The sequence below is a fragment of the Vigna umbellata genome, chromosome 2 (assembly GCF_029865625.1).
Source record: "Vigna umbellata cultivar VRB3 chromosome 2, Vumbellata_1.0, whole genome shotgun sequence".
NCBI classification, from domain to species: Eukaryota; Viridiplantae; Streptophyta; class Magnoliopsida; order Fabales; family Fabaceae; genus Vigna; species Vigna umbellata.
In genome coordinates this window covers 9,644,903-9,660,367 of record NC_142166.1, presented here as the reverse complement: position 1 = coordinate 9,660,367, position 15,465 = coordinate 9,644,903, and the positions used below count along the sequence as shown (strand labels likewise).

The following is a 15,465-nucleotide window of genomic DNA, read 5'->3' as shown; positions in this document are numbered from 1 at the left end:
TAGATACGTTTGTATTTTTTTATTTTTTTTCTTTCTAGTCAAAAGGAATGTTAGTTGATAGTGATTGTTAATGTACGCCTATTTAAAGGTCTTATTTCTTAATCAATAAACAAGTAAGATAGTTCGTTTTAATTATTCTTTACTTTTTATAAAGTCTATGTCACTTTTATAGTGATATTGTATTTTTATATGTATTTAACTTTGTAATTTTCATCAAATGTAAGATTTAGACTCATACTTATATTAATTTCCAACACGCTTATATATTAAAATTGAAGAGAAAAATAACAAAGTGTTCGATACTCATTGTAATTACTACGTATAAATACTGTTGATTAATGACTATTGGAAATTAAAAAAAATTAAAATTATATGTTATGCTATTTTTTAGGAAAATAAAAGTCATGTTGACTAGTAGAATTTATTTGCTATTTTCTAGGCACTAAGAGCACTAGTTTGTTAGTGGTTATAGAGGCCAACATTTTCGTACATTTACGTTCACTTATTTGCTTTATAAAAGCAATTGCACTCCAAAAATTAATATTAAGCAGTTTTATATTCCTCTGTTCCACTCTCTCATTTTTCTCTGTTCCACTCTCTCAACCTTTCCTTCAATAAAATAACCAACAAATACAACAAATATGACTCTAATTTTGATAATAATTTTATAAATGTTCAAAATCTCGTATTAATTATATAAAACCAATTTTTAGTATATAAGTAATCACATATCTTACCTAATAAACTCATTTATTAATATTATATCAATTTTCATACCCAATTGACAAGAGCTTTGTATTGACTTTGCCATCTTGGATACTCTTTTGAACCATGAATATGATACATTAACACATGATTAGACATTTCATATACTCAGCATTAACGATGGAACTATTGGTAGTGCTATTTACGTTTGGATTAAGAGACAACAAGCATATGTTAATGTTATAGACATAAACTCATCCAAGCAATTTTTCTTGTTCCTTGGCCCAGAGGACCTACCAAAATATTTTCCAAGACCCTACATGAAATTTTCTGACCCTGCATTGCATTCCATCTGAAATTGGAATCTTTTAATGAAATGAATTATCTGATCCAGTCATTGAAGTGGGACCCAAGACAGCACATATCCCAGAGAAGGGACAAGTTGTGGTGGTGCCTTGAAGTCCTTATATGGGGTAGCCGTCTTATGAAAATATACACAAAGACTGTCCTTAATCAAACAACAACCTGATGTGCTTCTTCAATTATAACATTACTCATAATGACATGTAGCCCACCAGGGTGGTCACTTCTTCTCTTGTTTTGTTTTTCTTTCTTCAGGAAATCAATTGGTTATCCACCAAACTAGTAGCAGGATGCAGGCAGCAACACCAAATAGACCCTACAATTAAAAATTAAAAAGTGGAAACAAAATGAACTTTTGTAATTGCTCTCTTCTTCCATCTCTCTTCCCAGTGGTGGATTAAGGGATTTTGGTGTAGTAATTGGAGCCATTATGGTTGTAAAAAGCATTTGCCAGACTTTATGTGCAGCAATTGGCTTTTATTTAGAAGATCATGACTGGATGATGAACAACTTCGGTTTTGGTGAAAGAAATCTTGGGAGTTTGGTTTCTCAAGTTGCAAGGAAAATAGTAGAAAATTGAAAGCCAGAAAACAAGGAAAAGAGTACCACACTTTCACTGCTGAGACCCAGATAGCCACAGAAAAGATCTTCTTCACTCTTTTCTTTTCAGTTTTTTCTTTGTAAATTTAATTTTGGAGGAGTTTTTAGTGCTGTTTTTAGCTTGCAAATACGAAAAAGAATGATGCAAAAGCTCCATCTTCTTCCACATTAATGGTGGTGGGAACTGGGCTAGTCTACAAGTTTCAACTCATGCTGCACAAACTACTATGAGGTATAAACTTATGAAAATGTAGCACGCATTTGAATTAGACAAAGTAAAGAAAAGCAGTCAACAAGAGGTAAAGTTAATGGCCAATGTATAAAAAAAGGAAAAAGGAGAAGATGGGGTCTGCTGTCAGTAATCGGATATAAATTTCCTTTAGCATATATATACACAGTTTTCTATGACTTTGATGATTGGGGTTCAATAAAATTTATTGGGATCATTTCACTAACAATAGTTGCGCATAAAAGGAAAATTGCAACAATAGTAACTTTTAGGCCAAATACTGAATTTTTGTGGGATTGGGGATACTGATAAAGTGTCCCAACTAAACAGGGAAAGAAAGCATTAGAATACAGATTAAGGGCACATAAAACATATTAAACCCAATAATAGAAAAATAAGATGTGGCCACAATGTTTGTTTCTTCTTTTGAGTGTAAATTTAAAATTGGAAGAGTGCTACATCCACTTAAGTTGTGGCAGCACTTCAATTATAGGGAATTAATTGAATGGAGAAGCTATTAGGACAAAACGGCGGAGAGGGCAATTCACCATTTGGAATTGAACAAAATGGCATGATGAATTTAGCAAAAGCTATTCAACCAACTTAAAGTGTCAAGACAATGATGATTTGCATTAACCTCCGTCTCTCGTCATTAATTAAAGGATTGGAAAAGAAAAATTACACATATACACCTTTCATGACCAACCCACACCAATTTGCTGTAAAGTATTGGTTACCCATATTCCCCACCTTCCTGACTTACTTAGCCTACTCGCCTATTCTAAAAAAAGGGAGATAAAAAAAAGGTAAACCCACTTCTTATACCACAGGAAACAAAATGAAAAAAAAAACAAAACAGAAGAGAATTAGACCACCATTTTCATGATTGAAGAGCTAAGCAAGTAGTATACCAATAACCCAAAACAAAGAGGAAAACTAAGTATAATAAACAGATCTAGGAAGGTTACTAGACTCTAAGCAAGTAGACACTGAGCTCAGGAGCTCCATTGCTATCTGGATTCATCATGTAGAAGGCTTCAGAGTCTCTGGACCCAACAATTCTCTCAAACTTGGCCCTCATGTACATGATTTCATTCTCTGGCCCTGCTTCAGCTCCATTGTTATTATTTCCTGGCAGAACACCTGCACCCATTGAAATTGGTTCCACTGCTTTGAGGATATCCCAGTCCTTCGGCCCACACTCTCTTCTGGTTGCAAAACCACACTTCTTGCCGTTGCAGTAAGTCCTCCATACAGGCTCTTCCAGCAACCTTACAGACTTCTTCTCGGCTCTTTTCTCCTTATCACATTCCAGGGCAATTCTGACCAACCCAGATGCCATTTCACGAACTAAACCACTGATTGGTGTTGCGAGCTCGATCAGGAAGGCTGGCTGGGAAGTGGGGTCCTTCTGAAATGCAAAATGTACATGGCCACGTCTATAGCCAAAGAGTGTGCCTACAACGCGAGAACCAAGGCCAAAAGATGAGTTCAAACGGTTCTTGTTGAAAACAGTGAGAACAGAGCGAATCCTGGAGACCGCAACTGCCTGCAGCTTCTTCCTTGTTACATGTGCTGTGGCTGCTGTAGGTGGTTGAGTCTCAGGAGCAACAAAAACCTTGTCATCCTGTTTTTTCTCCTCCTGGATGAGGGTTGAGAATGATTCTGAAGTGGGAGCTTCACCATCTTCGGTCCCAACCTTGTTTGTCCAGTGAAAGTGCCTCTTGGAGGACATTTCTTGAGAGCTTCTGGCCATGACTGTATTCATCTGAGAAAGAAAAACCAAAAGGGTGGCTGCTGCTTAAAGAATAGATGGGAAAGACAGAGAGACAGAGAGAGAATCTAGCTGCTTCTTTTTTATTCCTGGCGATGGATATGTGAGGCCTTAAATTTAATTAATTGTTCTTTGTGATTCCAGGCCTCTCCTTTGGTATATAGTGGTGCAAGAGAATCCTGACAAAAGAAACATGGGCAGTCCCCACCAGTTGATGTAGTAAATCGAAAAGAGATGGGATAATGTGCATTACAAGTGGAAAAAGAAAGGAATCTAAGGAGACATAGTGTTCGTAATTTCACTTTCTTGTAGGGTAGGGAGAGGGGATTGTGCTTGACTAACTCTTTTGACTTGAGGACCCGAAACGGTAGAAAAGGATAAAAAATAAAGCCAAAACAAACAAACCCCAAAGCTATCACTGTTGAATCTCAACGTGCCACTCTCTTCTGCATCCATGTCTTCTAGTGCAACGGTTCACGGTGGTGGTGACATCATCACTCATCAGTTGAGAGTTACTGAATTCTCGTGCTTCATGTTGCCTCCAGACACTACATTACACCTACCTACGAACTGACACCTCCCCATTTGGCCCCACAAAAAGTCCTCCCTACTCCATCTTATTACTCCTAATTTCTTCAAAGACAACTTTCTAATTCTACCCAAAATCATCACCCCAGTTCCTTATTATAGAAAGAGGAATCATGAATTAAAAGGATATAAACCATCAACTCACATTGTTGAATTCGAGTCGGCCTTTCAAATTGAAACTGGTATCAGTATACCATCTTCTGAGACTTTCTATATTCATGTCAGGGCTAGGCAAGGATATGCCTCCGATAATTATTTCAATATTCATCGTATTGGGAAGATTCTGTCTTCAATTCTCAATCCCACCATGTGTGAAAACTAATTTCACCAACTGATATCGCAATATTTTGGATTAGTTGACTGAATAAAACCAATCATAGAAGAAATATATTTCAAAACTTGTTTTAATGACTTCCCATACTAAAGTTGGTTTTGGCATTTAGGCATTTGTCAATACATGAGAATTAAAATGTTAATATCAAATATTCTCACTCATAAATTCGTTCAGTCATTTGTGACATAAACTCGTTTAAATGAATATAAGATTAGACTAGAGCTAAATGGGCATATGAATGTGAAGTTGTCAGCGAACTTAATTTCTATGGAAACCTTCATGGCCTTTCACATATTAACTATAACAGATTATAATAGATTGTTACAATCTAATATAGCTACTATTGTCAAAATTAAGCCAAGTGCTTCTAGTTTAGGAGATACAATAGGTAAATGAAATAATTTACATGTAATTCTAAATAAACGAAGGTTTAGACGAACTCCAATAATTACATCATTAACTTACAAATATGGATTACTAAAAAGAACACAAATGTCGAGCACATTCACGTAGACCATCAAACTAGTGAATGGGTATTTGTGCAAAATCGAGCTAATCAACGCATAGGACAGAGTCGGGAGATGCTTGCCTATGCTTTAAGAAAATAAAGGTCCTAAGTTAGCTCTCTAAACTTTGGTCAGCGTCAGGCTGCTTGGAAGTAATGGCTCCTCCATTCATTCTAGCACGTGCCTCTGCAAACATCCTTTGCTGCTCAGCCAATGCTTCTTCCTCTGTCATCTCAGCCCTGTTGCTCCACTTGGCACCTTTCAAAGAGTCTTGCTGGAATTTTAAAAAAACCAATCAGAAAATATTTCTTTGCTCAAGCCAATCTATAAACAATAGTGTATTTGATGTTGGAAAATTCGCTTTTCTAATCATATTGATCAATAGTGACCACAATGAGCATTAATACAAAAAATTCAGAACCGATACTATGAAAACAAAAATGCCATGCCATTCATCAACCAATAGCCAAGATGGATCAGTCGTGCATCATGAATCTCGATAACATAATACTTTCCCACAAGCATATAGAATGAACCATATACACAATTCGAGATTCATAAATCAATTTCACCAGCCAAAAAAATTTAGTGGGTTCCTCTACAAGTCGTACAAGAGCCTAGACTAGGGCAAAACCACACAACAGATCATGCTCCCGAACAACAGACTATAAACAGAATAGCGGAGAAGGGGAGTAAACCCTAGGTATCAGGACCATTATGATCTCCAACACTTGCATGGGTCATACTACCAGGCAATCAGTATGATAACAAGAGAACCATGGTCAACCTGGTCTTCTCCCCTATGACAGACGACATTAAGACAGGCTGGCAACTCCACTAGTGTGGTACAAAGATCATCAAATAAAAGCTAAGAAATGGTTTATAATATTGTTCACCGATAAACAATTGTGGAAAGATAGAAGACAAACAATTCTAATGTCAAATGGTAATATATCATGCCCATGAACCCATTAAACATTAAACAATCACCATTGTCTCCAGCTTGTGTTGTTCATATGCTGCATAAACTTCCTCGATGTAGTCACCAAATCCAAGAACCTGTCAAAAACATGTGGAAATCAATAACCAACCCAATCACTTAAAAGCGTACAAATTACTTGTATTGATAATAACATTTTCAAGAATATTTAATATAGTAACAACAGAGGAAATAATATAATACGTACTATGTTTGGAACACTTGGTCATTGAAAAGAAATCATTTTATTTAAAAGATTCTAAACAAAATCTTATACGACAAAGATAAAATACTAAATATATATTTATAACAAAGATGCATATTGCTCCAATCAATTATCAACAATGTTTGCATAAAAAGAAGGGAATGAACAATTTTTACTTCTAAAAATAAGAGTATACATGAGTTGACACATTTCAATGTCTGGAAAGCACGAAGCACATGACAACATTTAGGATGGACAGGAAAAATAATAAGCAAGAAAGGACAGGCTAAAGAGAAAGCACTTGGAGATATTCATTCCGTGATTTGGAAAGCAGTAGCCCAGTCTCACTGGGGATGTGAAAAGAGGTGAATTCCTAGGGGTTTCATTTTGACTATCAAATAAAAATACAAGAATAAAAAAGACGGCATTGTTATTACTAACTTTTGCTTTTAGAACCATATTCCAAAATACGAAGAATCTTTATCCAATGCCATTACCAGCTAATAGTATCGCCATCCAAGAGAAAATTGTTTGTGCTACAGTGCAAACTTATGTAGCAAATAAATAAAATTGTATAGTCATGTTCGGACATATCCAGAATTCCATACACAACGAAAATAAATTATATTGCCCATATTCTGATTACAGTCAGACAGAGTATAATCAAGGAATCAGCTCATCAGACTAATGTCACTTGCAACATTTGAGTATCAAGCTACAATACAACACAAAGTAAATTGAGAATCACACATACAAACGCACATGTTCAATTGTTCATGCAAAAAACAAATGTAAGATAATAAAATACAGAATACAGCACATCAAAGAAGATATCAAATAAATAACGAAATACAAATTGGAAAGCATCCGCATGAAAACTTTAGTAAAACAACAGATCAATCATTAGAAAAATACCCCTAAAGCCTTCAACACGTGCTCTGGTGCAATCGTCCTTCTTTCCTCTTTGTTACAGACTTCATTGGACTCAGATGAGACAAGGTTTATAAACTCTATAATGATACAGATCAACATACAAAATCACATTCAGTAAGGAGAAAAATTTGAACAAAAGATTAGAAACCCCAAACAGAATTAAATCCAACGCAACATGTATTGCTGCCCATACATACCATACACGAGCAAAAACCGCAATTAGCAAAAGTCTGGACATAAAAATAAAAATGCATTTACCCTCAAACATAAAATCCATCTTTCCATTTCACATCATTTACAGGTCAAACAACACGATCTAGTAAATTCTCCCCTCCCCTTTGTTACTTTCTACCCAAGACCAGTGTGTCACTAACAAATCGTACACACCCAAGGTGAAATTAAAAAAACGAACACCATTTAACCCTAATCTACCAAAAAAAACCACAGTTGACACAAAAACAACAGAACAGTGTGACAAACAGACACCATTCAGCACAGAAAATAAAACTACACAAGAGACCACTAAACCTAAAAAAAACGGAACACAAAAAAAGTTCAAAAACAACACTGGAACTAACAAAATTTCACTCAACAATAAATTAAACAAAATTCGAAAAGCGTTTTCGTTTTTCAAGCCTCACCGACACAACATTCGATCAACAAATCCTGCGCATCTCTGGCAACACGCACGTCCGGGGGCAACATCTCCTTAATAATTTTCGTCATTGTTGCTGCGAGAAAGATGATCTTTCAAACACTATATAAAAATACTTCTCTGAATTTAGAAAAAAAAAATACATTCCTTTACAATTAAGCATCCAAAATAACAAATCTGAGAAAGAAAAAAGATCTAGCGAGATACCTTTAGGAAGCGAAGCGTCTTCCTTGGCCTTTCCAACTATGTCCATAGGCTCCATCCTGAGATCGAAAACGAGTGAACAAAAGGAGAGAAAGAAAAAGAGAAACAGAAAAAGCAGATCTGAGAAAAATAGAAGCGAAGAAAGAAGAACACACCTAATGAATAGAGGTGGAAGAGTCAACTGATAGAAGAAGGGAAGATGGTGGACATGGCTGAGGCTGAGGCTGAGAGTCCCATATTTATGAAAACAAGGTGTGGTGTGGTGTGGTGATGGTGCTGCTTTTCAATGCGATGGATAAGAACAAGAGAGAGAGAGAAACAGCAAGTTCTTCCGTCATGCCCTCCCTTGCGTTAGGGCAACCCAAAAGCACGTTGACGTCAACCTCCCCCACGCGCTCCCCCAGCGCGTTCCCCACTGCTTGCGGGACCCCACAACAAACTTTCTGTTGTCACGTAACCAATATCTTACTTCCTCCCCACGTCATTCTTTTGTTTCCATCTCCTCAATAATTCATTTTTCTCTCTTCCCTAATTATAAAATTCTAAAACTTTTTTTTTCTTTCTCCCTGGTCCTTTAAAATTATTTTAGGATTAGGTCCTCATTTAATTTTTATTTTAAAAATATTTTTTTCTAAGTTTCTTATCAGTAATTAAAAAATATATCTCAAAATTTATTTCTGTGGGTTGATTAAAAAATAATATGTCATGCAAGCACCTACTAATTATTTATTGTCAGCTTTAAAATAATGTATCAATCACGTCCGTCAAACAAAATATACCTTTTATTCTTTATCCATTATATCATAACAACTAAAAAATACTATAACTAAATTAATAATATTAAAAAATATTATAATTTTGGTTTTTAAAGTGATTTCAATTTTCTGTTTTTTAATGACAGTATTGAAGATCGAACATAAAATTTATATTGTCAAAACTTTTCATTGTATTCATTAGATAGTTATGAAATATACTTCAAAGATTATAAATAAAATATTTTGAAATTAAATAAGTAAAATTACGATAATTTTTTGTTTTAAAATATTTAAACGGAATTTGAAGTTTTAATTTTAAGAGAACTATTTTTAAAAAAATATATAATTTTCAGACACACGTTTGATGGAGCTGAATTTCGTCGTCCGAGTTTGGTCCTGTTCATTACTACAAGGTTAGCTTTTCCTGGTTACTTTTTTTTTTTTAAATATGAAGCAGGGATATGTTTCTTTTGTACATAAATTATGTGTTTCTTTACAGTTATCCATATTTATTAAGTTTAAACCTTCCACATTTTCTAACTAGCCTTTTATCTTTACTTTTAATTATATTACTTAATGTGAAAGATAAATATTGTTAATTACTTATTTAATATAATTATTATTATATATATATATATATGTAAGAACCTTGAAATTTGTGTTTTAAATGTTGATCACAAGTTTTAAATATGAGACATAGTTGTTTTAATATTAAAAGCTTAAATTAAAGATTGAAGTTAGATAATAAATTTCATTATTTAAAATTATATAATTTTTTTAAAGTTTGTTTATAAGAACTTTTTTTCTTTTTTTTATAATATCTCTTTGAAGATTAAAGATTGTCGGAATAATCTTTCAGACGAAATCTTCAACTCTATCTGATCAGTTTCTTTTATCTATAAAAGAGTAAGTTAGTTTTTACTTTTTTCCTTTATTTGTGTATTTTTCTTTTTCTGTGCATGAAAACGATTCTGGCTTGCATGTGAGGCATGAATTTTTTATAAGAGTCTCTGTTGATTTATTGTCATAACTGTGTATCTTAATTGTATTTCTATTGTTCGTAGGAGTGGATAGAGTTTCATGTGTTTGTGGAACTCTTTTAGGACTTTTAAAGTCGTTTGATCATCTTTCAAATAAGATAAACTAGTTACATTGATAAAAATTAACTTATTGAGTTGAGATTAGGGATTTGAATTATCTTTAATAATATAAGGTGATTGGAATTTTGATGTGTTGAATTATTGATCTTGTAATTGAAGTAAATTAAGTTATTGAATTTTGCATAATATGATGGTTGATTGTTTTAGTATCTGTGGTTAGTGTTAGACTGAATTGAAGAGGTTTGCGTGACATAAATCTACATAATTATATTCTATATAATTAAGCAAACTCATTGTGAGAGCATATACTCGTTGGACGAGGTCAAAGTCAAAGATCTATTGACTTGGTGATCATTGGGCGAGAATTTACTCACTAACGAAATCAAAGTTAAAGAACTCATTGACTTGATACTGGATGGGCAAGACAAGTCTCGCTGGACGACTTTCACGATACATTTAGTCTTAAGCGTGAAATATTAACCTCCTTAGTAGGAGGGTGATAGGCCATGTGCTTATGACTTTGCAGAGTATAAATACTACTTCGAGTGTACACCTACAATGAATCCTTATGTCAAAGCATGTATCTAGATAATTGAGTTTAGAGTCAATTATATGTATGTTTATATGAATTATATTACTTTATAAATGTTGAATTAATATAAAATATAGTTAAATTATTGTATGAAGTTTAATTTTTAACACTAACTTACCCTGCATTCTTGTCTTTTCTATGTTGTTTTTCTTTTACAATTATCATATTATTTTGATATGAGTAGAGTATAAGATAATGGTTGATACACCTTTCATGGTAAGCGAAGACCTACAAGCTTAAATATGTATATGAACTCTTTAATTTTAAAGAATTTTAATAGTTTACGTATATGTACTATGTTAATATAGTTCTCAGACCGATTCTTCCTTTTCTTACACATTTCATATTTTTATTTTATCCTTAATTATATTTTCAAAATTATCAATTGATCTAACTGTGCGCACTTCAATTACAGCTACAATCCTTTTTATACAAATTTATTTTCTTAAATTACTTTTATTCAACTTATAGATATTTATATGAAATATAAAAGTAACGAAGTATCACATATTAAAAAAAAATAGATAATACAAACGTTTCTCCGAGTATTAATAAAGGGATAACAATTTATTATTTAATCAATGTTATTGTAAGTATGTTAATTACTGGAATATTTAAGGGATAACCATGTTTTCTCACTTAACTATTTGTAAGTATTGGAATATTTTTCGGTAATTTCTTTTATTTCTAAATATTTCATACTTTGTTAATATTACTTTTTTATGCCTAAAATTTTATTTATATTATTTTTAATTGCGTAATGTCATAACTTAGAAAATAAGTTATAGATTTGATAACGTGGTTTAAATGATGAGACTATGTTATTTTAATATTAAAAAGCTAAAAGTACAAATAGAATTTTGTTAATGAATTTCATTACTTAAAACACATACTAAATCTTTAAAACTCATTCTTTGAATATTAGGACGTGTCTAAGTGGTCATTATGATAATATATTCATTTCTATTCGATCAGTTTTTTCAAAGAGTAAGTTAGTTTCTATTATTTTCTCTAGTTTCATATTTTTCCAATACATGCAATGTTGGCTTTGTCGCATGTGTCGTTTAAGTTTTCTTTTAGGTTCTCTATTGATAAGTGGTTTTAACCGCGTACCTTGATCATGATTCAATGTTTTGTAAGAACAAATAGAGTTTCTTAGGCTAAGGAAGCACTTTTAGATTCTTTAGAGCTATTTAAGCTTCTAATAGGTAAGGGAAGTTAAATATCTCATTTCTATTGTTTTAGTACTTTGATAATCCAAGTTAATGCGATCTAATTGGATTAAATTGACTCAGTTGTGGAGATTGAGTAAATAGGATTTTTGAAAAGCTCGATTGATTAAACTTGGTCTAAATATATGTTGTTTGGTATTGCAAGAGCCTTATTATGATTTCTTGGTGAATGTTATTTGTTTTGGTTGTTTGAGCTAGTGGATTTTATGTTATAATTAGTTGAGAATTGTTGCTAGATCTTAGTGGAGTGAAAGACTGAGTTATGGTTGGTTTTTGGTCTAAAATAGAGGGGTTTTAACAAGTGAAATTTTGTGGGAGTGGTACATTGAATGAACTTGATGCTTGGAGTTTGTTTTTAGGTCATTTAGGACTTCGTTATCCATTTATTTTGCTGAAATGGAGTCTTTAGTATGTTTATTAGTGTTTGGGGTTGTAATGGTAATTGATTTGATCTGATGGACTGAGTCACAAATCAATTAAGCAAATTGGTATCAAATATGAGGTATAAAAATGTTTTCAAATCAATTACAGTGTTAAAGATACCGATTTTATCATTTGGATAGGTCTTGAGTGCATCCAAATCAAGTGTGGCGCTAAGCTCTAGAAAGTTAGAAAGTCACTTGACTCCAAGGTGCTAAGCAACCATTTTGGGTGTTGAGTGCAACTTCTCCCCCTACAAGTTTGGACCCTTTTTCTCTTTAATTCGTTGGGCGGGAGGTTGACTTGTTGGGCGAAGAGACCTGATTCGCTGGGTGTCAGTCCTGGCGTTAAGCGTCCTATTTCAAGTCATGTTCTGCTTTTTGTATTTTTTTTATTCTTGTTTATACATTCAATGGTTACCTATGTCAAAATTATGGATGTTTTATGGTTGATGAACATGGATGTATGCATGATTAAAGAATGTTATGGAAAAAGTTCTAAATGGAATTTCTTATGATTGTTTCAAGTAGTGTATGTATTGATGTAGGGATTACGTTTCAAGGATTATCTTGACATTCTAATAACCATCATATGTCAAGTAGAGAAGTGTGGGTTATGTTGTGAGGAGTAGTAGGAGGTCTTAGTCTATAATATGATATTCCTTGGCCATATGTGTTAGACGGACTAACCTTGTGTGGTAGCTTAGGTGGACAAGTTGTTTCACCACTACAAGTGTAGAACTTGCCAAAGTTTGACATTAATACATGTATCTGGATGGTCAAGTCTAAAGTTAATGTATGTATGCTTGGGATTTGTTTGTGTTCAATTATTTTATTCTTAACTAAAATGTATGTTTATTTCTTTGATAAAATTAACTTATCATTTGTTTTATTTATATGTTTGCTTGTGTTTTTCTTATGCAATGATCATCTTATTGTTGTCTGATTGGTGTAAGCCTAGAATGATATTTCAGTGGAGTAGGTGCTCGGTGGCGAGGTAACTAATGTATAAATAGTAGGATGAGTTCTTATGTATATTTGAAGTTTTGAAAAAGTATTTTAAAACATTTAGTTTATGTATAGGTACTCTTAATTTTAGAAATTGTATATAAAGTTAAGTTTGATGTTATGGTTAAATTTAGATAATTCTAATACATTTTCTTTAAATTAACCATTCTTGTTTATTAACTATGTAATGCTTCCACAATAATGTTAAAACTATTAAAATGGAATGTCACATATAAATATAAAAATATTAATGATCATTGATTATCTTATTGTAATTTTAATATATTATAACCAGTAATAATAATAATATAAATATTTATAGTTTTTATCTCCATAGATAAACTTTCATTATATATTAGAAAATTTTAAAATCTTTCAAAATTAATATATAAAAAATAAAGTATAAGTGTCTACATAAATTATATTAATTTTAATAAAAAATCAATGAATGAATGTAAATTATTGATTAAAAAAATAATAATACATAAAACTATTTTATTTATATTAAAAAAATATCACTTAATTAAGTTATGAAATATAAAAATAATCCATTGTTTAATTAAATTATTCTTTATTTATTTTTAATGTTAAATTAACTATAGGTAATTATAAAATTAGCAAAATTCTTAAAAAGGATGTAAAAATTTTAAAACTAAAAGTACTAAAAAAAACTAAAATCATATGGAATCATATCACATATAAATTTTCATTAAATTATTATTTGTAAAAACAAGAAAGATTTTCACATAAAGTCATGTTATTATTATGAATTTTGATATATCTGGTACCTAGAAAATTTATTAAAAAATAAAAGAAAAGAATAAAAAGTATGAGAGTTATATTAAACTGAGGATAAAATTTACAAATCAAAAACGAAATTAACTCATTTATCACAATAATTTCTTTCATTACAAACATAAACATAAGAAACTTTAAATTATATATCATTACAAAAATGTTCTACAACTTCAAGTAACCACTTATTAACAAAAGAAAAAAAATCATGTTCTTTAAAGCTTATATTTCATGAAGGTACGTGTTTATGGTTTTGCATATAAGGGATAGAAACTGAAAGTTCAACTAAAATGGACAATATCGTTAGCTTCTTCGTATACTTTAGTGAATTTATCCTGCACTCCATATTAAAAAATTTCATTTTTACTTTTTTCTTTTCTTAGTTGTGAAATTCAGAAACTATTATTTTCCTGGATTTTCTTTAACTTTTGAAAATCACTTTTAACTCTGAATTATACAACAACAAAAAAACAAAAATAAAATCATTTTTATATAAGGTACAGGTAGATTTATGGAGGTGCAGAAGCTACAAGCTTAGAGATTGGAATATCGGCCCAAATGAAAATTGAGTCCAATAACATAAATGGGTTTTGAATTAAAAAATAATAGAAACAAAATTGTATAAGAAAAACCATTACCATAACCAATTTTGGGCTAACAAAATATGTTCAAAAATTAATAGGGGAAGTTGGTTTTTGAGTGAGAACCAATAAAACTGACAAAGAAAATCTGTCAACTGTAAGTTAGTTGGTTTAATTTATTGAATATATTATTAATATTCATAAACTAAATGTAAAATTCTTGAAATAAACAGCTTTTTTATAAATAAATGGGTTCTTGGAAATGAACTCACTTGTTTCTACCACTTTTTCTACCCTTGGCTACCTTCAAACTCACCATTCACAATAAAAGCTACTAATTAAGACAATTTCTTTCTTGGAATGATTATATAAAATTTTATTATTGTAGATAATATTAATTATTCCATTGTAAACAGAAAATAAGTTTAATAGCTAGAATTGTGATATTTGAATTTCTACACACAAAAAAAGATATACAAAAGAATGAATTATAATTTTTGGTTTATAAGCGTTTAACTCAATAATTAAAATTAATGTTAAGGTCACGGAGTTTGCTTTCCAGTAAAATAATTGTATTAAAAAATTATTACATATTATAATATTCAATCACTAAGTTAAAATTTGAAGTAATATATAAGTTCTTCGTATTTGTAAAATTATCACTACATCATTCATTACAATAAATGATTGTAATTAATGCAATAAATTCTTATAAATGTTTTTTCATTGATGTGATAAAAACTCCAAAAAGAAAATTTTATAAATAAAACTCCATTTAACTTAAGCTAATTTATTTAACAAAAAAATAGACATTCTTTCACTATTGATATCTTTAAAATAATTCTTTGTTAGTGAGGTTGCTTTTTCTTTAAATGTGAGGTAGTTTACTGAAATAATTAAATGACAAG

General features: G+C 31.4%; 2 protein-coding genes across 2 annotated transcripts; both read right to left on the bottom strand.

Annotated features, from left to right (window-relative positions):
• Window positions 1-2,523: 2,523 nt before the first annotated feature.
• LOC124845712 (protein MIZU-KUSSEI 1-like) lies at window positions 2,524-4,568 on the bottom strand. Its single transcript, XM_047322859.2, has 2 exons — window positions 4,405-4,568; window positions 2,524-3,665 (listed from the first exon to the last, which is right to left on the bottom strand). The coding sequence occupies exons 1-2, from the start codon at window positions 4,525-4,527 to the stop codon at window positions 2,865-2,867; spliced, it is 924 nt and encodes a 307-aa protein (XP_047178815.1). The 5' UTR covers window positions 4,528-4,568; the 3' UTR covers window positions 2,524-2,864.
• Window positions 4,569-4,982: 414 nt separating this feature from the next.
• LOC124845714 (protein Dr1 homolog) lies at window positions 4,983-8,400 on the bottom strand. Its single transcript, XM_047322860.2, has 6 exons — window positions 8,231-8,400; window positions 8,079-8,134; window positions 7,858-7,947; window positions 7,199-7,293; window positions 6,090-6,158; window positions 4,983-5,373 (listed from the first exon to the last, which is right to left on the bottom strand). Exons 2-6 carry the CDS (start codon window positions 8,131-8,133, stop codon window positions 5,212-5,214), a joined length of 471 nt encoding a protein of 156 aa, XP_047178816.1. The 5' UTR covers window position 8,134; window positions 8,231-8,400; the 3' UTR covers window positions 4,983-5,211.
• Between the last annotated feature and the right edge of the window lie 7,065 nt (window positions 8,401-15,465).

Bases quoted from the DNA above. Each gene is read 5' to 3' on its own strand.
- LOC124845714 (XM_047322860.2), bottom strand. From the start codon at position 8,133: ATGGAGCCTATGGACATAGTTGGAAAGGCCAAGGAAGACGCTTCGCTT. The intron at 7,948-8,078 runs GTATCTCGCTAG...TCTTTCTCGCAG, and splicing joins AGACGCTTCGCTTCCTAAAG to CAACAATGACGAAAATTATT. The intron at 6,159-7,198 runs GTATTTTTCTAA...TGTTTTTGACAG, and splicing joins ACGTGTTGAAGGCTTTAGGG to GTTCTTGGATTTGGTGACTA.
- LOC124845712 (XM_047322859.2), bottom strand. From the start codon at position 4,527: ATGAATATTGAAATAATTATCGGAGGCATATCCTTGCCTAGCCCTGAC. The intron at 3,666-4,404 runs GTGAGTTGATGG...TTTCTTTCTCAG, and splicing joins GCCGACTCGAATTCAACAAT to ATGAATACAGTCATGGCCAG.